Source organism: Melitaea cinxia, chromosome 15 (genome assembly GCF_905220565.1).
Source record: "Melitaea cinxia chromosome 15, ilMelCinx1.1, whole genome shotgun sequence".
Taxonomy (NCBI): domain Eukaryota; kingdom Metazoa; phylum Arthropoda; class Insecta; order Lepidoptera; family Nymphalidae; genus Melitaea; species Melitaea cinxia.
In genome coordinates, this window is record NC_059408.1 from 8,943,528 (window position 1) to 8,967,776 (window position 24,249).

The 24,249-nt window shown below is 33.3% G+C and overlaps 1 protein-coding gene across 1 annotated transcript; it reads right to left on the bottom strand.

Annotated features, from left to right (window-relative positions):
• Positions 1 to 5,511: 5,511 nt before the first annotated feature.
• LOC123660450 (monocarboxylate transporter 4-like) lies at positions 5,512 to 23,632 on the bottom strand. The gene is made up of 10 exons (XM_045595531.1): positions 23,512 to 23,632; positions 23,020 to 23,170; positions 21,115 to 21,233; positions 11,882 to 12,049; positions 11,476 to 11,635; positions 10,960 to 11,101; positions 10,518 to 10,649; positions 6,390 to 6,564; positions 6,141 to 6,293; positions 5,512 to 6,071 (listed from the first exon to the last, which is right to left on the bottom strand). The coding sequence occupies exons 1-10, from the start codon at positions 23,630 to 23,632 to the stop codon at positions 5,542 to 5,544; spliced, it is 1,851 nt and encodes a 616-aa protein (XP_045451487.1). The 3' UTR covers positions 5,512 to 5,541.
• Between the last annotated feature and the right edge of the window lie 617 nt (positions 23,633 to 24,249).

Consider the following 24,249-nt stretch of genomic DNA (forward strand, 5'->3'; position numbering starts at 1 on the left):
CAATGAAACCATAGTTCAGTTTTTTTATCTGACGTTTTTTTTTCTTTTTTCCCTTACCTTCGTCACATAGCAAATCTAATACAAAAAGTCTATATATAAATTATACAACAGTGGTCGTTCATTGGTAGAAATTCGACCATTATTAATATAAATGCGTTTGTGTCAAATACATAGTAGTGTGTGCTTTTTTTAATTATTTTTTTGTATTTTTTATGCATATTTGAAAAAATAGCATTATAAACTCCTTCTCTATAGAAACTATAAGTGTGCGAAATTTTATACTCTTCCGTCCGCACAATTTTTATAAAAAGGGATAAAAAGTTTTTGCTTCATGTACTAATATTATTATTATACATTATTATTATTAATTTAATGGTACAAAAACGAGAGAAACAAGAAAATTACCCAATTTAAATCTAAAATTAACATTTAAGGGGAAAACATGTGCCATGTGTACACATGTCATATAGTTGTAGACTATTTCTTACCATGTGTATGTGTATATGCTTATTTAACTGCTATTAAAAGATTATCTGTAACATTAGTTATAATCTAAGCATTTCAACCAGGCAAGTAATTTTTTCTTCAATGCGAAGTTATTAAGTGAAAATTGTGTTAATTTTATTGTAAATAATTGAAGCATGGTAATTGAAATGTTTTCGTAGAAACGCTATTTTGGAATCAAAAGATATCCAGGTAATCCTAATTAACCATACATATTTTTATCCTTTTGTTCATTATTGGTAAATAAGGTACACACTTCTCGTGGTATCTTTTAACTTCATATATGTATGTTTGATTTATAGTAAGTACAACAGCTTGTTTATAAGCCGCAACTGACCACAGTTACCTATAAGGTAGAGAATCTTCACTGCAAGTATTATATTTGTCTTACCAGCGCCTCCCCATGCACAGATGCAATATCTCACAAGGCACAGAGTGCTTAATAGACTTGAATTAGAAGCTTCTATTCACATATCGAACTTAAATTTTTATCGAACTTAGATTTCTAATCCTAGCAGTTAAAGTAGTAATATGTATTCCAATTACACTGACCACTGCCTTTTTAAATGAATCTGGAAAAATACCTCTTTCTAGACTAAAATTACAAAGGCAAGCAATCGGCAACACAAGAGACGCAATATTCTGCTTCAATTTTAGATATTATAGGTTTATAAAAAAAATACTTATATTAGAATTAATTACACGTTGCTTAATTAATTAGGTTTTGTTATAAAATGAAAATCAATTTGAATTGCATTTAGATAAATTACAAGAAATCTTAGAAAGGAATTGGTTGTAGCTAAATATTACAAATTGTTTTTGGTTTTAACGATGGAAGATGTGAAAACGTGATAAGATAAAAGGTTTTCTTCAAAGGGATTCCTACGGATGGATAGTTTTATGATACTATCTTTAATGGATATGGGACTGTTTTAAGATTCGATAGATGTGAATTACGCAGAGAATTCTCTTATTTGAGGGACACAAAGATTTATCTTGACACAATTTTGAACCTTATTTCAATGAAAGAAAGTATTTTCGAGAAATCAATATCTGGCCGCATCTAGTGCCTGAAGGTTTATAGCCGGAATTTCCTCGTCGCAACTTCCTTTAGTGCAACCAGCGAGTATGTTCTTCTGAATTTACGGAACTATCGGCTAGCACATAAACAATGACACGCTTTCTGTATTTTGGCATTAAGTTTACTTTTTTTTTTTCAGTAACATGCATGTTTGAACTTTTTACGGCCAACGTTAAAAATACATTAAATGGGATTCGTAGTCCTAGGTCGCAACATTTTAAATTTACACACGTGTACACGTATCTAGAATCATGTATTTTTATATTTTTATTTTAATAATATTGTTAGTAAAATAAATATAATATTGTAAATAAAAAGACTCGAATTTGTAAGTTATTCTATTTTTGAAAATTCTAAGACAAAAGAGTCTTTATTTGTTTAAAAAATAGTTAGTACTGACGAACTATTTCAATACATAATAAAAAAATGAAACTATCATCTATCAGCTAATCTTACGTAGATGGACCGACCGTTCTAGCGAGTCGGAGGGCGTTTCACACTACATTTGCAAACACGTGGTCTTCACTCAATGGTGCACTTGGATCTTCGGTGTACCAAGTGTCAAGCCTGCGTGTATTCGACGAGTACAGCTGTCCATAAAATTTCTCGACCTCTTCTCGGATCTAAGGATGAGAGTAAACGGTTTGGCCATTCACTGTTGCGTAAACTTTTGACCCCCTATTATGCTCCATAAGGGTAGTAATATCTATTGAATTTGAGCAGCGGTCTCGTACAAGATTCCGTATCTTCTTGGAAATAGCCTTCCATTCTAGCGAAGCCGCTTGAGCAGCGGGCAACTGCACTTCTGCTGCATCAGATCCAAAGCTTTAGGAGAAAAGTTTGGAGTCCTTCGTTGACTTCGTCACGACAAAGTTTCTGTGACCCAGTGTATACATCGTCTTCATTACGTCGTCGGTTATGTCGTCCGTGGTCTCTCTTGTCGGACTTCAGATAATCCCAGTATGCTTCACTTAAATTATAAATATATCGAATATTCATTCGCGACATTTACGATCTCGGAGCTCAAGTCTCCCTACGGAATGTTTTCAAAAGGTAGACATATTAACAACTGTGTATCAATATATTTATAAAAATATTATGTATTTTCACCAGAATATTCATTGTTTTGAAATAAATAGTAATAATCGCATTGTAAACACGAGAAGGAATAACAAAATTGTAACTCCAAGTTTCCGACTGCGCAAAGTAAACGTTTCCTTTCTGGGTTATTGTATTCGCATGTATAATAAAATCCCACAAACGATTTTGGGATTGTCTCAACATAAATTAAAAGTTTTTAATAAAAAAATTAATAGATAAAGCTTATTACTCGGTGCAGGATTAAATAGTTGATAAAGATGTGTAGACTTAGTGACGCTGTATTTTATGCAACATGTTACTAATTTTGTACTAAAACACAGTTTATATATTATTTTTCAAAAGAGTAACTACTGCGGAGTTTCTTGTCGATTTTTCTCTGCAGAATCTACATTCCGAATCGGTGGTAGCTTTACTTTTATAAAAATTATAATTTATTTTTAAAGTTTTAATTTGTAAAATGACGATTCGAAAGTGCTCATGGGGCTTATTTGAATAAAGCTGTTTTTGATTTTAATTTTAAATGTGACTTAGTTCTACTTCAAATTCAGTGAGATAATGGTCCAGCCATAGAGTGCGTCCATTATACGTCGCTAGGTGTAGAGTTGGTTGGCAGCCTCACGCAAACCGGTGATTCCTAGCCCCGTCTTCTCAACCATTACCACGACCGCTGCCGTCGCCAGGACAAGCCGTATTAATTTATTTGTGTAGATATTTATGAAATGGAATATTTTACTTATTAAAAACCCTTGAGTGACAAGCATTAATTAGTTCCACTTCAACTTTTCAGTTAAACGGAAAACTGGGTAGTTCGTAATTAAGTTATATATTTCGAAGTCATTTACAAGTTAGGACGGTTTTAATTATCTTCGTTTATAATTATTAAATATCAGAAACTGTTTTTTGAAATATGTAGCTGATGAATAATTTAAATTGATAGTGTCGTTGAACACATACAACTTGAAACGATAGTCATAACAATATTATCTTTAAGCTGTATTCGGTTCAGTTCATATAACAAACTACTTCCAACAAACCATCGCAATATTCGATTCAAACGTCTGTGAAATTACGTTTTCGCTATTCAATTAACGGTCTCGTGTCTTAATGGTTGCTAGGACTACCGGCTCTGATCATTTCTACAAACTATACCTACGTTAACTTAAATAGACATTTTCAGTTCAGGCAGTTTTCTATACAGACCAATTTTCTTCTGAAATACAATAAACTCAAAATATAAATTATAAAAGATTTAATGTATTTGTTATGTGGAAATAAATTTATGAAATGAAAAGTCAAATATTTCCTTACTTCTTTAATTTTTTTTATCGTCAATAGAATAGTAACTGGCATTCAGCACAAAACAACGAATAGTATAACATGAGAAACATTGACATTTATTTTACATAAAATACTTATAACGATAAAAAAATAAGTCTTCCAAATAATAATAGATTTTAATAATATTTTATACGTTACTAAAATTGACATTTATATTTATAGACTCGGTACGTAGATACAATGCTTAGTATACCTTTCTTATAAATAAAAAAAATGTAAATAAAGGATAGTTATATAATAAAATTTTGATTGAAATAATCTCATATTTGAACGATTTTTAGTATAGATTTTTTTAGGATACGATTATATAGATAATGATTAGAACTGTATTTTATTGAATATCAGTTATAACTACAACATTAAGGTCCCACATTTATTTCAAGATTTAGGAAAATGTTCTAAAATATTCTACAACATTCTATTATAATCAATGTATTAATTTAATATTACTAATGATCGATCATTTGTTTTTGAAATATGACAAATGTTATTATCATTGCTTTAATTAAGAGTGTTTTTTTTCATCTAACGATAATGGCTATTACTGGCCGTATTTAATCTCAGGTTTATGTGAACAATTCCAATTTAAGTTTCACGTCTTTCTTTTTTGATCGATTTTTTTATTGATAACAATATTATTTAACATTTAAACTAACAAAATGGAAAATAGGCTTCGTTAACTAAGAGAGTCGCAAAGTTAACATTAGTTATTATACGGTTCTATGCATATCATTTTGGGTAGCGAACAAAAAGTCTTTAAAAAACCGTTGCTTCCGAGGTTCCATTATTGTATCACGTTTGATATACTCTAGATAAATAATTAGATATTTCAGATGTATTTCTGAGAGTTAGATGATTTACTATTAAGTAAAAAAATACTCTTAAGGTGTTAGTTTATTACACGTGACTTCCTCCTGATAACAAAGAGATAACAATTTTTCAAGGTCCGCCAAAAAGAATTAGTTTTACATTAACGATTAAATTTTATTTTTATTTCGCTGTCGCCTTTATTCAATCTAATTGTTCTTAGACGCAAAGTTAATGTAATATAACTAAAAATATACACTCATTTACAAAAATCTATTATAATATTTTTACCATTTGTAATTAACTTCTAAATTTTTATATTTTTTCCGTTGTAAATTTTTATTGAATTCAATATTTGTTAAATATTAACTTTTATGTTTTCCTCATTACTTAAAAATAAATATAATGTAGAAAACTGATCTTGTTTTACTTTACGTAGACCCACGGAAGACACCTACGTATTTCTAATTTAGAGGCCGAAATAAACGTTTTGTAAAAATGTAGGACAAGTTTCTTTTTATTTACTCGAGGTTCGGAATCTCGCAATATTAATCCTTATTGCTTTCCTATTCTATCACATTGACTTTAATTACAAATGACTACTGACAAAATATATACAATTATATTATATTATACATTAGTACCTAACGTTAAATCACTCGTACAATTTTTATAGATATCACTCAAAAATATGTTAAGGTAAAGTTGACTTATACAGATGTAGTGATCTGTTCTATAAGATGATGTTCACGACGATGGCATGGTGCTCTACAAGATCCAGAACGGCTGAATGTACTTCCGCGTCGAGCAAGTCCTTCGGGAACACTACGCGACGGACGTAACAACGCCGCTCGACGACAACACTCTGGATAATGTGGAGTACAGCAAGTGCGATTAAGTGGCGCAGCATATGAAAGTGATTTTGGTAAACGAGAAGAGCATGTAGGTCCTGGCCACGCGCAATAAGCAGTTGCTCCACCAGCACTGCATGCACACCAAGCCGGTTCACATCGAGGGGGTGGTGTCACACATAAACACACTTCTGATATTGTAGGAGCCGTAATTGGCGGTGGAGGTTCTGGTTCCCTTTTTGAGAAACCTACAAAGAATAACAGCAACGCTCCAGCTAATGTGGCTGCTGTTGAAAAGTAGAATCCTGCTCTCGGCGCTTGCTGGTTGATGTAACCTGTCATTGGCACTCCCACTATTACAGGAATGGCTTCTGCTCCTTGGACAAAACCTGGTAAAATTAAATTAGTTTTCAATTTAATCAATATGCAAACATTGAACTATTATTGGTAGAACTTACTCCAAACTTTTGTAAAATGTCTTCCCCGAACTCGCTCCATTGTTAGCATCTTCATTGAATATAAAAATCCTCCTAAACATAAGCCGTACATCCATGCAAAAAGTACATATCCGTGATAGCCTTCAACACTGCTTAAAGCGAGCATGGAAATACCTGTAAATTTATATTATTTTGACTGTATTATTTTAATTGTGTTATTTTAATTGTATGTTTTGTAACAATTGGTATCAAGTGGAATAATAAAATTACCTATTCCCAACATTGCCGTTTGACATAAGTATTGCTTTGAAACAAGGCACTGGGCTGACGGTCGGACTAAGACAAGCCCAAAACCAGCACAACCTAGTACTGCAGCAAATCCCAGAAAAGTTTGAAGTAAAACTAATGCACTTTCTTCTAATCCTTCTTGAAACCCTTGAAAGGCCTGTAACAATAGGAATTTTAGCAGTAAATAATTATTTAGCTATTTTATATATACGCAGTTTACTACGGGTATATGCGGATATGCTTGTAATAAATAAATCATCATCATCATTTCAGCTTATCGCAGTCCACAGCTGGACATAGGCATCCACAAGCTAACGCCAAAAATGGCATGAACTCATGTGTTTTGTCCATAGCCACCACGCTGGGCAGGCAGGTTGGTGACCGCAGGGCTGTCTTTGTCGCACTTTGACGCTGCCCGTCTTCGGCCTGTGTATTTCAAAGCCAGCAGTTGGATGGTTTTTTTAGTTCCAAGGTGGTAGTGGAATTATGTTATCCCTTAGTCGCCTCTTACGACACCCCCAGGAAGAGAGCCTATATTCTTATTACCGTAGCCACACAGAGTAAATAAATATATATATATAATATTATAACATTTTATAAATTAAATAAGAATATTTTTATAAATGTACGATGTATTGATGTAATATGTTATATGAAATATCTAATACATAAAATTCTCGTGTCACAGTTTTCGTTGCCATACTCCTCCGAAACGGCTTGACCGATTTTGATGAAATTTTTTGTGCTTATCCGGTATCTATGAGAATCGGCCAACATCTATTTTTCATCCCCCTAAATGTTAGGGGTAGTCCACCCCTAAATTTTTTTTTTTATTTTTTAGAAAAAATTTTTAATTTCTATTTTTTTATGATACTACTTTAAAAAAATACATACAACCCTAAATTTTCAACCCTCTACCATCAACCCCTATTTTTAAATAGCGTTTAGCGGCAAGACAACGTTTGCCGGGTCAGCTAGTTTATATGTATACTAGCTGTGCCCGCGGCTTCGCCCGCGTTGAAATCAGTGTGTCACAAAGTTTTCCCGGCAAACTTTCATCAAAATCGGCTTAGCCGTTCCGTAAACCTTCCTTTTGAAGCTATTATCATCTCTCCATTGGTGAAACCACATGAAAATCCGTTCAGTAGATTTTAAGGGAATCGATCACATACACTTTTGGGGACTTTGTTTTTTAATACGCTAACTGTTGCCCGCGACTACGTCCGCGTGGCTATGAAGATATGCATTCAAGATGTTTAACACAAATTATTATTTGTATTTCAGTCACTTGAAATGCTTATCACACTGAGTAACTTTTTAAAAGGCACAATTTAGTATAATTTAATAGTTATTTTTATAAAACCTCTCTATACATCACATTTTTAGTTTTATTTTCAGGCTGCAGTATAAATAACCTATCAGGCGAACTTATAGCTGCTGTATATGTTTCATACAAACTATCAACCCCAATTAAACCCTCTTAGCGGTGGAATATCGCAAAATCCGTTCTTAGCGGACGTCTACTAACTATAATCTACCTCCCTGCTAAATTTCATCTTTGTCCATTCTGGATGGATGGAGGACCATCCAACGGTTTTTGAGTTTTCGTGATGAGTGAGTCATTGACCTTTCTCTTTTATATATATATTTCGACGCATTATTTGGACATCTTCTTACCATCTATAGAGGATACACACATTTTAAATTTCAAGTCTCTTACTTCAAAAACATAGGACTTTCATACAAATTTCCAACCCCCGTTTTACCCCTTACCCCTTAGGGGTCGAGTTTCGTAAAATTTGTTCTTAGCGGATGTTTACGCTCTATAAGGAACCTACCTATCAAATATCAAATTTGTAGCTGTTATAGTTTCGGGGATTTCGTGATGAATGAGTCAATGTACCATCCCCCGTTTCAACCCCAAAAGGGAGGTTATTTTTAAAGATACATTATTTGTATACTTTCTCATCATCTATTGAGCATACATTTTAAATTTCAAGTCTCTTACTTCAAAAACATAGGACTTTCATACAAACTTCCAACCCCCGTTTTACCCCTTTAAGGATCGAGTTTCGTAAAATCAGTTCTTAATAGATGTCTACGCCTTATAAGGAACCTACCTGTCAAATATCAAATTTGTAGCTCTTATAGTTTCGGAGATTTCGTGATGAATGAGTCAATCTACCATCCCCTGTTTTAACCCCAAAAGAGAATTTATTTCTAAAGATACATTATTTGGATACCTCTTCACCATCTATAGAGTATACATTTTAAATTTCAAGTAGCTTACTTCAAAAACATAGGACTTTCATACAAACTTCCAACCCCCGTTTTACTCTCTTAGGGGTCGAGTTTCGTAAAATTCGTTCTTATCGGATGTCTACGCTTTATAAGGAGCCTACCTGCTAAATTTCAAGTTTGTAAGTGTTATAGTTTTGGAGATTTCGTGATCAGTGAGTCAACCTACGAACCCCCGTTTTAACCCCAAAAAGGAGTTGATTTCTAAATATACATTATTTGGACACCTCCTTACCATCTATAGAGCATACACTTTAAATTTCAAGTCTCTTACTTCAAAAACATAGGACTTTCGTACAAACTTCCAACCCCCGTTTTATCCCCTTAAGGGTCGAGTTTCATAAAATTTGTTCTTAGCGGATGTTTACGCTCTATAAGGAACCTACCTATCAAACGTCAAATTTGTAGCTGTTATAGTTTCGGAGATTTCGTGATGAATGAGTCAATGTACCATCCCCCGTTTTAACCCCGAAAGGGAGTTGATTTCTAAAGATACATTGTTTAGAGACCTCCTCACCATCTATGTAGCATACATTTTAAATTTCAAGTCGTTTACTTCAAAAACATAGGACTTTCATACAAACTTCCAACCCCCGTTTTAACCCTCTAGGGGTCGAATTTCGTAAAACCCGTTCTTAGCGAATGTTTACGCCCTATAAGGAGTCTATCTGCCAAATTTCAAGTTTTTAGGTGTTATAGTTTCGGAGATTTCGTGGTGAGTGAGTAAACCTACCATCCCCCGTTTTAACCCCAAAAGGGAGTTGATTTCTAAAGATAGATTATTTGGACACCTTCTCATTATCTATAAGGCATACATTTTAAATTTCAAGTCTCTTACTTCAAAATCATGGGACTTTCATACAAACTTCCAACCCCCGTTTTATTCCCTTAGGGGTTGAATTTCGTAAAATCCGTTCTTAGCGGATGTTTACACTCTATAAGGAGCTTTCCTGCCAAATTTCAAGTTTGTAGGTGTTATAGTTTCGGAGATTTCGTGATGAGTGAGTCAACTTACCATCCCCCGATTCAACCCCAAAAGGGAGTTGATTTCTAAAGATATATTATTTGAACACCTTCTATAGATGATATAGAGCACAGATTTTAAATTTCAAGTCTCTTACTCCAAAATCATAGGACGTTTATACAAACTTGCAACCCCCATTTCACCCTCTTAGGGGTCGAGTTTCGTAAAATCCGTTCTTAGCGGATGCCTACGTCTTATAAGGAGCCTACCTGCCAAATTTCAAGTTTGTAGGTGTTAAAGTTTCGGAGATTTCGTGATGAATGACCTTTCGCGTTTATATATATTATAGATAAACTAGTTGTACCCTGCGCGTGTTACTGCGCTTTTTTTTATCGTACCAACTCAGAAACCTTTGTGGGCTTTGTGGATCAAATGCATAGTTTACAGTCTATACGGGACATACAGACAAATATTCATTTTTATATATATAGATACAAAAGCTCGGACAGATATCAGTAGCCGGCAGAAGTTGTCCTGCCCGAAAAACAAACTCCCACCCCTGCAATCCTTATTGGGGATGAGTTATCATAAAATCCGCTCATTGATCATTTTTACATCATATATAGGAGATTCCTACCAAATTTGGAAACGATAGGAGCTATAGTTTAAAAACGGGAATTATCCATTGTTAACGCCCCCGCAACCCAGAGATATCGCGATGAGTCAATATATGTATAGGTGGAAATCTTTTATAAGATATAATAAACATAAATAAATATGTATATATATTTATATAAAATTATTAATATTCAAAAATTTGTAATACTTAAATTTGTGCAATCACTTACCAAAAAAAAGACAGGAGTATAGAGTCCAAAAGCTGCTAACCCAGCTGCTAATAATAGTACTTTAGCGGACCGCGACTGTAGAGGACTTAAATCAATAAATGGGGGCGTTTTCATGACTTTCTTCTCTTTAACCTTCGTGAAAACATAGATATAATTAATATTGAAATTAATATTTCAAGGGAAATACATTGAAAGAACCTAAGATGATATAATACAAAAAAATTAAGTTTAATTTTACGCTTGACACTTGGACGATGATCAGGTCTTTTTGAATAAAACACAGCACCATATTTAAAAGACGACATTATACCGCCTCTCTATACAATCATTAAAGTAATAAACAAATGATTATATATCTTTTTCTATTTGTATATATCACTATTTTTTATCTTTCTTTCAAGCTATAAACTGTTTTGTGTAATAAAATATCATTCGACCAAACCTTTCGACGTTGGTTTTTGAGGTGAAGAATAGCTCTTCGTTGCGGGTGATAGAGAGAAGCACTGCGATACGCAGCACTTAGAAAAAATGCTAAAACTAATACACCAGTCACCGCTTGCAGACCTAACCTCCAGCCTAGTTTCCTGTACAAAAAAAAAAAACTTACATTACACTTAAATATAAAATTTTCGTAAGATATCTCTCTTTTCAATTATAATTCAAGGAAATGAAAAGTTTCAAAGTTCACAGCCAAATACTGTTCTCAAGTAATGTTGTATTCCTGTGGTGAGTAAGGTGGCCTGAGTCCTGGGTTGGGTCGACAACGAGCTTACGATGCTTGCTTTGCGATGTTGTTCCAGGCATCTAGGCTCCGGTAACTGCTTACCAAAAGGTAAGCGTACGCTTGTTTGCAAACCTAGTAGTATAATAAAAATGAATATTTGGAGTTCAGACATAGCATCAGCATATTATTATGCACTTTTTTTATACAAATTTGAACTAAAAGCTAAGTACTCACCCAACAGCTTCTTTGTATGCAACGCTGAAAAGTGCGATGCCAACGCCGCCGCCAGCATGAGCTACTAATTCCACGAACTGGCGACGACGCCTGAAGTACGTGCCGAGAACGAGTCCAGCCGCCTCTCGTACTAATCCACATCCCACTCCTAAGACCACACCTAAAAATATGTGTAATTTCAAGTAACTGCCGAAATTCTATGAATAATCTTTGTATTTAAAGAAATTCATTAAAAATAATATATAATATAATTAGTAGAATTTATTTTAATTTTAATTTTTTTGTTCGATCGTACTTCGTGGTTTATCTTGTTATTTATGAAACTTTTAAGACATAATTTTCTATATATACATATAAGATTAATATCGATGAACAAAAGAAACGGTACAGCATTATATGTACTTACCATAGCTTAATAAAATTTGATGAAGCTGTGTAGCAAATGAAGTAAATAGGCAAGCTAGAGGTAACAGCAGTCCTCCGATCAGCGCAGCGAGTCGTGGCGATTTCCTCCTTGCAGCTACGAGGGCGCCTGCAGCTCGCGACACTCCAACACAGAGAGCGCCGGCCCAAACTAAATGACAAGTAAATGAGTTTTGGCATTTTCAAATTAACATATAATAATAAATAAATTACTTTCAAGCGCGATTTTAATTCATCTAAAAATATTATCAAAAAATAAACTGATGTGATTTTTTTTAGGAATTATTTTTAAAACAATTTTATTCGAACTCGTTTCGAACCAATTCAGATTCCAATTTAGACACAAATAATTTGTGTTAAAATTAAAAATTTGTGACAAATTCGCGATTGTAATCTGCACTACTATGAGCAAAACATGAGTTCACGCCATTTTTGGCGCGAACTTGTTAAGGCCTATGTCCAGCAATGGACTGCGATAATTCACCAATCTCAGACTTAGACGATGAGGTTCTGGTATCGGATCTGGTAAGTACTAAAAATAGAAATAGTGACTTCTCATATCCCCTTACTCTTCCGCTTCGCTTTAACCTCGTATACTTACCCTCTATTTGTAATTTAAACCCAAAAACTTACAGTGAGATGAACATGAATATCGCGTAAAAGACGTATTCATAAGTGATATGAGGCAGAAGGATAAACAAAGTGTTTATTTGTTCAGTAAATCTCACTATCTCATAAAAATAGTCAGCATGTCTTGCTAGACAAGGAGCGGAACTGGCTTTCACAAGAAAAATCTTGCCTATTGGCTGGCATTGCTTACAAAACCAAAGTGAATATTGTGAAAAAGTATGACCAGCAGAAAGGCAACTATGATATACAAATTTCACAAAAATTCTAGCACAGAATGTTTTCTTGGTTTATAAAAAAAACCAAAACGAATAACGTCTCGATTTATAACAAATAGTTTTGACGAGCTTGTCGGAATTCAGTAGTATGTCATGAAAAGCTGACTTTATCGTGTGTGAACAGATATTTTTCTTTCAGCACTTAGCAACGAATCTCATATCAAGGTGCTCACCTTCCCTGAGGCTAGTCATAATTAAACAAGTCAAAACTTACATTCTGATGATTTTTTTACATTTTCCTTTTTAATTTTTATTTGCAAAACTTAACGACAAATTTTAATTACGTTGTGGTGAGCTGTGAAGCGGTTAAAATTGAATCGATAGTAAATATTAGTCTTGTACGAAGTAACTGAGATATTTCTCTTGGATTTCATTTAACACAATGGCGGTGAGACGTCGTTATATCTTATAATTAATACGGTTGCTTTGTTGTGCGATAGTATCATTTATTATTCCACATGTACTTACGCGCTTACACTTAAACGACGGATTAGTACATTTGAATACAATATGAGGTCGGATAATCTTGCTTTAATAGTTTACCCAAAACGCGGGTAATAGTATGAATTAAGATATTTTTTATTCTTATAATATTTATTCGTCTTACCAAAATTTAATATAATATAAAACATTATTATAAGCTCTGAGTCATTCTGGCCATATTTCATAATATGTAATTCATGTGTTATTTATTCAATATTAATAAATATTTAAACCTTACATTAATTAAAAAACAACTATTAAAAAATCGTTAGAAGTTCTTAAAACATAAAACATATATACATGATATTTTTGTTTATGGTTAATATCACAATAATAAATCAGACATTACTACAAATTTGTAACAATTAAATTAAAAAATTACTAAATTATATTCATCTGCTTTATTTTACTACTTTATTTAACTCGTTTACAAAGACGTTGCTATTAAAATATCAAAGGAACTTGTAATATTTATACCCTAAAGATGATTTTATTTCGTTTATGTTCAGTTTCCAATTAACGATTCAAAGCAAATATAGAGTTAAATTTGTTACCTTTGCTTTTGTCCTATCGAACAATTTATAACTGAAAACCCTTCAACTTCTTAATATTCAGCACAGGTCGTGAATCTTATGAAATTAATTCAATAAGTCAACCCTGTTCAGTGTTCTCGCGCCAGGGTGGACGTTATCTTTAATTAATTAGGGATCGGTAATTTTGTTTTATCGAATTTTGATTGTCTTTGTTTGAAGTCATTAATTTTGTTTAATGACTTTGCTCGTACTATGTCTATAACAATATATTATTTAAATTTTACCTGCGATATAGTATACGAAGGAAGATAATAAGAAAAACAAAACCAACATGCAACAATTCATTTGATATTGTCAGTACAATGTGTGAACGTTGCGAAACAGAAACAAAAACGCTATAGAATATTGAAGATATTCGAAAACAATATTTACTACGTTCTGTTACTAACTCTATGATAAAAACATGGGTAAGTATAAATACTAAACAGGAACAAAATATTCCTTATAACATTATCCATGTCTTACGACAAACGAATATAAAAACGCTTATTGGTGCAATTTCTATCGGTTCGATGCTCCAGAATTAATACGAAAAATCGGGTTTTTATCAAAAGAATATTTTAACCTTTTATTTTACAGAAAAATCAAAGCGCATTCAAATTAAAAGACCTATTCTTGTATGTTGATTTTAAATCAAGTTTATATATCATTTTGCCCAAACACCCAGCATTATAATTTTTACGCGTTTGAGAAGTTTATTTAGGTGACATTAATGGCTTTTATTATCAATAGCAGCCTCGGGATACTTTATACAAGCGTTTGTTCAGGCTTCGACTCAATCCAATTTGGACCCAATTCCTTACTGTATAGGTTTTAACTATAACAACTTGAAATTGTGAGGCTTAGGTAAAATAACAAATTTTGACTGAAAATGAGAGTGGAATTGTCTTTCTAATAAAATATCTCAAAATAAACCGAGACGTTTGGTTGGTAAACTTAAACACAATCATTACAAGACGTCATTCTTCCTTTATGTCAAACTAGCTGTGGCCGCGACTTCTTCCGCGTGCAATTTATCAAAAAAGTGATTGTTCAGTTCCCTGAGTTATAAAATAAATAAATCTCTAAAATAAAAGTAGCCTACGGTCAACGGAGACGTCATTCTCCCTGGCCTGTTCCGCGGCCTCCTTCTGCGTCAATACAATACAATACAATACAATACAAATACTCTTTATTGTACACTATCAGAGAAAAATTTTACACCGTAAAAGAAATAATTGTGTTTGCTCGCAAACGAAAAAAACCGACTTCAATTGTATCGACAAGTAATACAACGTAGATCGACGAAAAAATAGTCAAGCAACTACGCGTTATCAAAGATTACTCCAAAAGTAGTTATCAGATCTCGATAAAATTTACATGTGACCACATAATAAACATCAGCTTTCGATTAAATTAAAAATTATTAAAATCGGTACAACCAGTAAAAAGTTATTACGGATTTTCGAGAGTTTCCCTCGATTTCTCTGGGATACCATCATCAGATCCTGGTTTTCTTATCACGGTACCAAACTAGGGATATCCCCTTTCCAACAAAAAAAAATATCTAAATCGGTACATCCAGTAAAAAGTTATACGGTATAATACAACGTAGGTCGACGAAAAAAGCGTCAAGTAAAAACGCATTATTAGATATAACTCGAAAAGCAGTTGTTAGATCTCAAATAAATTTAAATGGGACCAATTGGCACACACCACCTTTCGATTAAAACAAAATTTGTCGAAATCGGTCTACCCGGTCAAAAGTTCTGATGTAACATACATAAAAAAAAAAAAAAAAATACAGTCGAATTGAGAACCTCCTCCTTTTTGGAAGTCGGTTAAATATAGACATGTACAAAAGGCGGTCTTATCGCTAAAAGAGCGATCTCTTCCAGACAACCTCTAGCATGATAAGGACATGACTAAAGAATTAGACGGCATGGAGGTGTACATACATAATATATACATATAATACGTAAATATACATACATATACACATTACACACACATATATATATACATATACATACATACATAAATATATATATATCAAATATATATAAACATAATATATAAAGAATATGAAAATACGAATATACATACGACAGAAGAGAGGAAGGACCGGCTAAAGTCATTGTCAGTAATATATATTTGTAGTAAATTAAATTTATAAACTTATAATGTGACTCATAAGTTTAAATAGTGTTTCTTTAAGTAACTTTTAAAAGTGTCTAGTGATTGTGCCCGCCTTATATTTACGGGTAAAGCATTCCACAACCGAACAGCTTGTACCGAAAAAGAGTTAGTATAAAAAGAAGGAGTATGAGAAGGAATTTTAAGAATAAGATTATTATCCGATCGAAGAGACCGATCGTGACAGTTTGATAGCTCAAAGCGCTCTTTTAAATAGGAAGGCGTCTTTGGATTAAACAGTACGCAGTAGAGAAGTGAAAGAATGTGAGTATTCCGGCGACGTCGAATTGGGAGCCACCCGAGCTTTTTGCGAAACTCAGAAATGTGGTCATATTTCCTAAGTCCAAATATGAAGCGAATAGAAAGGTTTTGAATACGCTCGAGTTTATTTAATTGATCTTCCCTGAGGTCGAGATAACAGGTGTCGGCATAGTCGAGAATAGGAAGAAGGATGGATTGTGCCAACGCAATCTTGGTGGGAATTGGCAAAAGATTTCGTAACCTACGAATGGAACTAATAGCAGTAAACATTTTACGACTAATTTCCATAATCTGTGAATTCCAGGTCAAATTTTGGTCAAAAATAATACCTAGATTTTTTACTTCAGAACTATAAGGAATAACATTGTTGTTAAATATAACTGATGGCAAAAGAGAGTGATCCAAACGACGAATCAAATGGTGGCTGCCAATAATAATAGCTTGACTTTTCACAGGATTTACTTTTAGACCAAAATGAGTTACTCCAATTAACAATTTCACTTAAGTCGGAGTTAATTGAGTTAATTGTATGGTGAATATCATTTAACCTAGAATGCGCATAAATCTGTAGATCGTCTGCATACAAGTGGTAGAGAGAAGAAATACGGGAAGTTACATTATTAATAAAAGCTGAAAATAGCAGAGGCGATAGAACGCCTCCTTGAGGTACACCGGCATTGACGGTCAGCCAATCAGAATATGAGTCCTGAACTCGAACCCGCTGACGGCGACCGTATAAATAGCTATGAAACCAGCCAATTACCGATGAAGATAAGTTAAGAGAATTAAGAACCGCCAGCAGAATGTCAAAGTCTACCGTGATGAGGGCATTACTAAAGTCTAGTAACGTCAAAACCGTGAGTTTCCGGCCGTCCATAGCCTGTCTGATGTCATCAGTAATCTTGACCAAAGCGGTAGTCGTACTTATGACCCGCTCTGAAGCCGGATTGAAAACGATTTAGAAGGTTGTTTGAACAACAGAAACACTAAAGTTGGTGGTATAAAATTCGTTCTAAAACTTTAGAGAGGAACGGGACAATGGAAATAGGACGGTAATCACTGTATGAAGAGGGTACCGTCATTACCTCTTCGCAGAAGGAGACCGCCTTTTATTTGTATATCTAGTCCAGCCATAAGTTCTGTTACAAATGAAAATGCATTTTTTTAAATGAAATAATGTAATATTATTAAAATTTATACCTACATATTTATTAACGTCTCAGCGAAAAATAAAAAAAATATTCTATTCGAAATGGCCACGTTTAATCTGCTTGGCCACGAATCTATGAATGCACTGTTTCCAAGGGAAATTTCGCCACTGCTTGCTCCAAAGATTTTTTAAGAGACTCAATGTCGCCGTGTCATTTAGAGCAGGCCATGTCCTCTAAATCTGACTATAATTTGAAGTCTAAAGGGTTGAGGTCTGGGTTTGGGTTGAGTCTTCAACTTTTATAAAGTCCGAAACGTTGGTTTTAAGCCAGGCTTGGGTAGTTCGTGCCTTGTGACCAGTGCAGAGTCCTGCTGGAAAATCCACGGTATATTTTTAAAAAGTGTATTGCTGAGAGGTTTCACAACATGATCCAAGACTGTATCTTGATACACTTTGGCTGAAGCTTTCACTCCTTCACTGACGCAGGATGATGACCACGTTGTACCTTTCCAACAACTTAAGCAGCCTCTTTAGAACTGTGAGCGTACACTTTATCATTTTGCTTATTGTAGTGTTCTTCAATCGTGAAAATTTTTTCATCGGTAAAGAGGATATTTCTGTACCTTTCACATGCGTATCGCGACAGAAGGTGTTTTGATCGATCCACTCTCTTTAATTGTAAAGATTGATTTAGGGCATGTCCCGTATATCGGCGATAAGCACCAAGCTTCAGGTCTTGTTTTATAATTCGTGACAGAGTCCTAGCGGGAATCTTCATTTCTCGCGATAAGATTTTTTGCTTCCTATTAGGGTTTCGACAAATTCTTGCTTTAACAGCATTAACAGCCTTTGTAGTGCTAACAACACGCGGCCGCCCCGATCTTTTCTGGTCTTCGATAATACGACATACGAACATACGGCTGATACCAAGCTTTTAAAGTGTCTGGAATATGATCGACGGCTCCATACCCACTTTGTGCAAGGCGACCACTGCAATCCTATTTTCTTTAACACCCCATTCCATATTGTAATTTGATAAATAATGAATACGAAAAAATATGTGAAATGTCGCAAAATCTAAATAAGTTTTTAAAATAATAGGGTAAAACCGGGATATATGCCTCACTTTTTGAAATAGCCACCTAATTTTAAAAATATGATTTTTATACGAATAATTTTTATTAATGTAGCTAGCTCAATCCTTTATGTTGAATTATGACTATTTTTTTTCAACCTAACCAATGCAGATTAAGCAGAAATTAGCTTTTCGTGAACCCTTTTTTTGAGGATAGATGCCTACCTATATGGATAGTTGCCTCACCATGAAAATAGTGAGTAGGGTAGATAGCCCTTTAAACCGTGTAAACGAAAAACCAAAAACCAAATGTTAGGTTAGGCTACTCCTAAAACATCGATTGTGTCCAAGAAACATGGGCCATAGCAATGAAAAAATTTTTGTGTTTTTTTATATCTTTTAATTGTTATAATTAGAATATAATTTTTATATCACACAGATTATACTATAAATATATATATATATATATATATATATATATATATATATATATATATATATATATATATATAAATTTAATTAAATTTTACAAGCATTTATTCAACAAAAGTATAAATTCTTAATTTTTGGTCTAAAATATTCATATCAAGTGTCAACATGCACATTGCACAATCATACTTTCTCATCGAAAGCTGACTGTAGGTTTTCTATAGTCCAAGAACATACTCGAGCTCGTATTTCTTCCTTTCTTTTTATATTTTCGTGGCATAGTTCTGCTAGAATCAGTAAAACATCCAAACATAAATATACCTAAATACATAAAAAAATATAACAGACACAAAAAAAAATTATACATATAAACTTACTCTGTATATGGTGAATGAAGGGATAGATAGGAGCACCTATAACACAAAAAATCAGGGCAACTGTCCTTTGTGTTTGGGATAGATGCCCACGTATTTTTTAAATAAATTATAAACAAAATAGCATCTATTTACAACTATATGCAGACTCAATGACCCAGTATATAGACGTGATAAAAAATATAACGGAATTTATTACTATTTATAAAATTATACAACCTTAAATACTAACCTTTAAAACTTTGACGTGTTTTTAAATTTCGCCACGGAGAAAATTACACACACGATCCAAACACATCCTTGCCACACGAATATCTGTGGATATCCGAGGTACGGGGTCTCTTCGACTCCTACTTATGCGATTAATTTTTATTTGTGAGTTCGGGATGTTAGGTTTTTTGAACATGAGGCATCTATCCCACTGCGGCATCTCTCCCGGTTTTACCATATACGTGTTTTAATTTCGAAATAATTAAAAAGTTAAAAAAAAAAAAAGTTTTTATGTTACAGTATTTATGGCCAGACTAGTTAGATTTAGAAAGCGAATTACGATAATTATTATAACAACTATTTATTAATCATTACGAGTATAAATAAAAACAATTCCATCGTCAATACCATGTTGCAAAGATAAGCATTGTCTTAAATAAATAGTATGTTGAATGGTATATTTTTTTAAGAAATACAGAAGATGAACATTAACATGGGTTATTTATTTATTTGTATACATTTTACATGTTTTTTTTTTTTTACTTTTTTAATGTACATTGTACGAGTATAGTTCTGATTAACATGAGTAACTGTTTGTTTTGTTAAATAAAATATTAGAGTATATGGGCTTGCGCCTATATATGTCTGTATGTGTTAAAACTAATGGGAATATAAATTCTGTAATTAGTACGAAAATATCTTTTGTAAGCCTGAAGTTAACATACCACTATTACGTCAAAATTTAAAAAAAGTTTGTGTATTACTTTGAGTTATTTATAACTTGCAAAACAGGTGGAGTTAATCTATCTCATAATAAATTTATCAAAAAATCAATTTCACCACTTTTCGTATATCGTTATAGTACCTACTTACTAATATTATAATACTTAACCATATTGAGATTATTTTAGGTTTCGAGAAAGATTTTTTTTTTCTTTCATTTATAATTTTCTTATTCATAATTCCAATCTAATAGGTATCAAAATGCGACGAAAATGAAACCGATGTGCATCGAGATCAATATCTTTCCATCCAAAAATTAAATATTATTAAAGTTGGTGGCATGACCGAATTTTGCGTGATTCATCGCGTCTGGATGTACTCGTATCCTCTACGGTTATACTTGATAGACGATAACGGTTCTACTGGACATATTATATTAGTCTGCTGTCTTGCCGGAAATTAAACATAGATAAACTGTTGCAGTAAATTGTTAGAAAATATAAATTTGAAAAAGCGTCTTATGTGAGCAAAAATCCGATTTTAAACATTATTATTCATATATTTGGCATAAAACCTAGACTCCACAAGTCACTCAAAATATACATCATCATACATATCATATACGTTGTAAAATATATTACACATACTACAAGAGAATATAGAACAAATATTACTTACTATCTAATATCACTGATTTTATTTTTATACTCTTTAAAATATTTGTTTATTGGAGTTTTCATAAAAGCAAATATGATGCGTATGATTATGTGTATTTGAAAATGAATCTCTAATGTAATTACAAAAGCCAGCACACACACAAATCAATGTGATAACTCACCGGCGTGGTCGGCGGCAGGGCCGAGGTGGCGAAGTGCATACACATGTAACGCTCCGTACGCTAACTGTAGTCCGGTTGACAGTAAGTGCGCGAGGAAGGCAGCGCCACACACGATCCAGCTAGATTTATAGGACACACTCGTACATTATTAAATCGTAATTAAATAAAGAAATAAATAAATTCTTTATTTCAACCAAACATTTACAGGTTACTTAAGCGTACAGATATTAGAAACATGTGCCTTAACATATATTTATAAATTAGACATAGGTAATACGATTATAGTACATTTATGATTTCGTAGTAATATGGTGGTGTTTGTAAGCGATTAACTTTTCATAAGAATATTTTACATAATATTAGGCGATAGAAAAATGAAAAAAAACAAGTGTTCTTTAGACCACACGACTGAAGTAAAACTTCTTTAGCGCCATCTAACTTATATCCTTCTCTCAACTTCCGTTCGCCTCTCCCGATCACGCTTTTCGTAACATTCTCGTCACACATTCAACAGCTTACTCCCCAAGTCAAGCATGCGTAAAGAAGTTTTACATCAAAAAAAAAAACGAAATACTCGGTTAAAGAGATTAACAATTTAAAAAGATTATATATTTTTATGATTAATTTTTTAATCCTTTATCACGAGGCTGAAGATCGAAAACCTGAGATCCGCTGGGATTTTAATTTGCTACCCTAGACTGTACAAGTTAATTTCAGTCATTTTTGTGTCTTTGAGTTATGAAATACTTTGATATTTTAACTGAAATGGCTCTGTCATCACTCTTGACATAAAATGTTCTCCTGGCGGCTTAACTCATTTTAAGAAATATACTAATTATCTAAGAACATTTTAATTAATTAAGCATCTCCCTAAAAACCTTCACAAAGCGTCTATCACTTAAGCGTTTTACCGAAAACCGGAACTTTATTAGTTAAACCATTTCGGGGCTAAATGGCAACAAAAACCTTTCACTTTCGGTAGCAAATATTCTCTTTTTAAGGGATATATAATTGTTTTCAGTTAATGTACCTGCGGTAAGTTATCTAAATTACACTAGAATAAATTGTAAACAGTCGCCGGCAATAATACGGCTACACCCGAGCTCTTATAGCGCTGGTGAGCTTCTTTTTGAAGGGACTGCACTTTTAAGGGTTTTGACTATATTCATGGTAGCAAATTTCAACAGCATGAGCGTATGAGTAATAGCGAGCGTATAGTATATAGGACCCCTTAGGTTGTTCCAGGCTGTCACATTGTTATTGATTATTTATTTTAGTTGGTGTAAAATTTTCAAACAAAATATAATTTATTCTATAATAATAATTGAAATATAGAGTGCATAACTATTATTATACATTAACAAGGTACAGCCTAAACAATGTATGAAAAGAAAATAAAAACCTTGAGCTTTTAACGACGTGCCACCATTTGACGCCACGAACAAAACAAAGCAAATAAGATCTTAAATAATAACATCGTTTATCTCAACGAACGATCGATAGGATGCCTGCGAAAATGTTGAAGAGAATGCGTGACACGAAAATTAGGCCCTCCAGTTCCGAGACAAATTGTTGACTGTCATGTTTTCAGATGCCGTCAGCATCGAGTTACTTTACAAATAACAATAACATCTTAACAGTCGAAAATATATGTTAAGTTTCTTTGTCCTCGCAACTTAATATGTCCGAAATGTAATTGTAGATATTGCTTGTAGTTTGTTTAATATTTATTAGTGGCATTTTGTGTCAAGTCGCTATCTAATTATTATTTTTTTCATTCGTGTGAACAAGGAAAATGTTTTAGTTATTCTTCTGGTTAAGTATTTTTTAACATATTGTTGTCTTGATACAGACTTTATAACTTTATATTATTAAATTATTTACTGATAAATACTGGAATCTTACCCCCATCCACCTTCAGGATAGAAGTGATGTTTGATAGCACGAGTGTCGAGCTCTCGGCGACGCAGTGCGGGCACGGTTCGGTGTAGAGATCGAAGCTCTCTTTCCCGCAGAGCGCCACCCGTTGACTCATCTTCCAGATCTGGCCATCCGTCTTGAGAGATTTAACAATACACTTATTTGCACGTTAGTAATACATGGTAGAAAAGGGTTAAGTAGATATGCTATTCTTTTCCATATCATTTATCATTTCCATGAGGCTATGTTTATATGAATACATATACATCGATACTGTTTTCTGGTAACCGTTGCTTCTTCAATCATCATATTTTTGATTTATTGTAGTTCGAAAATATATTTAGGTGTCATCGTTGTAATTTATTTAATTTTCAATGTATTAATTTCATGAAAATAAATCTATACTGTACAAGATTTTTTTGGGTGAACATGGTCAGATTAGATTTATAATACAAATGAGATAATAAAAAATATTACCATAGTGAGGCAAACAATTGTAGCTGTTGGAGAGTGGTCTGCATCGGCAGCGCGGCGGCGGGGCGCGGGGCGGCGGCGGCGGCGAGGCCGACGGTGACGGCGACCACCAGCCCGCTTCCATCAGCCCGCCATGGCTGCTCTCGCACCCGCACCCGCGCCCGCACCCGCGCTACCTGCGGTCAAACATACCGCTGAGGTTATACTGCATACAGAATTATCGACGATTCAGCAACCACTTTAATTTATTTACAGATATTTATATTATATAACATATAATTATATTTAATATAGTTTAAATAAATAATAAGCGAACACATTATTATCATAACTCATGCCATGAGATATAAATTTTGTAACAAAATGAGAATAGAATAGAATTGTAGATATTTTTTATAAACCAGAAACCATCAGGAAAAAAAACATTAAAATTAATTACAAAAATAAGAAAAAGTACAAAAAGCCTTTTCTTCCAGGCAACCTTGGGATGGAAACTGAAAAATAAGAAAATACTTATATAAACGTTTATATCATTTCAAACCTTCACAAAATATCATGCACAGCTAAAGTCAACAAAATACGTAGTTAGTTAATTTCTAGAAGAAACAATAATGAATTTAAATTTCTTAATGTGACCTAAATAAAAGACAATAATAGGTTAGAAAAGCTTTACCTAAGTCCTAAAGTAACCATCACTGGCACAGATTTGGTATAACTCAATAATTTCAATCATAATTCTTC

Excerpts from the sequence above, each read along its gene's own strand:
- LOC123660450 (XM_045595531.1), bottom strand. The coding sequence starts at position 23,632 with ATGGAAGCGGGCTGGTGGTCGCCGTCACCGTCGGCCTCGCCGCCGCCG. Across the intron at positions 23,171-23,511 it reads CAATTGTTTGCCTCACTATG|ACGGATGGCCAGATCTGGAA; the intron begins GTAATATTTTTT and ends AAATCTCTCAAG. Across the intron at positions 11,102-11,475 it reads GCATACAAAGAAGCTGTTGG|GAAACTAGGCTGGAGGTTAG; the intron begins GTGAGTACTTAG and ends TTTTTTGTACAG.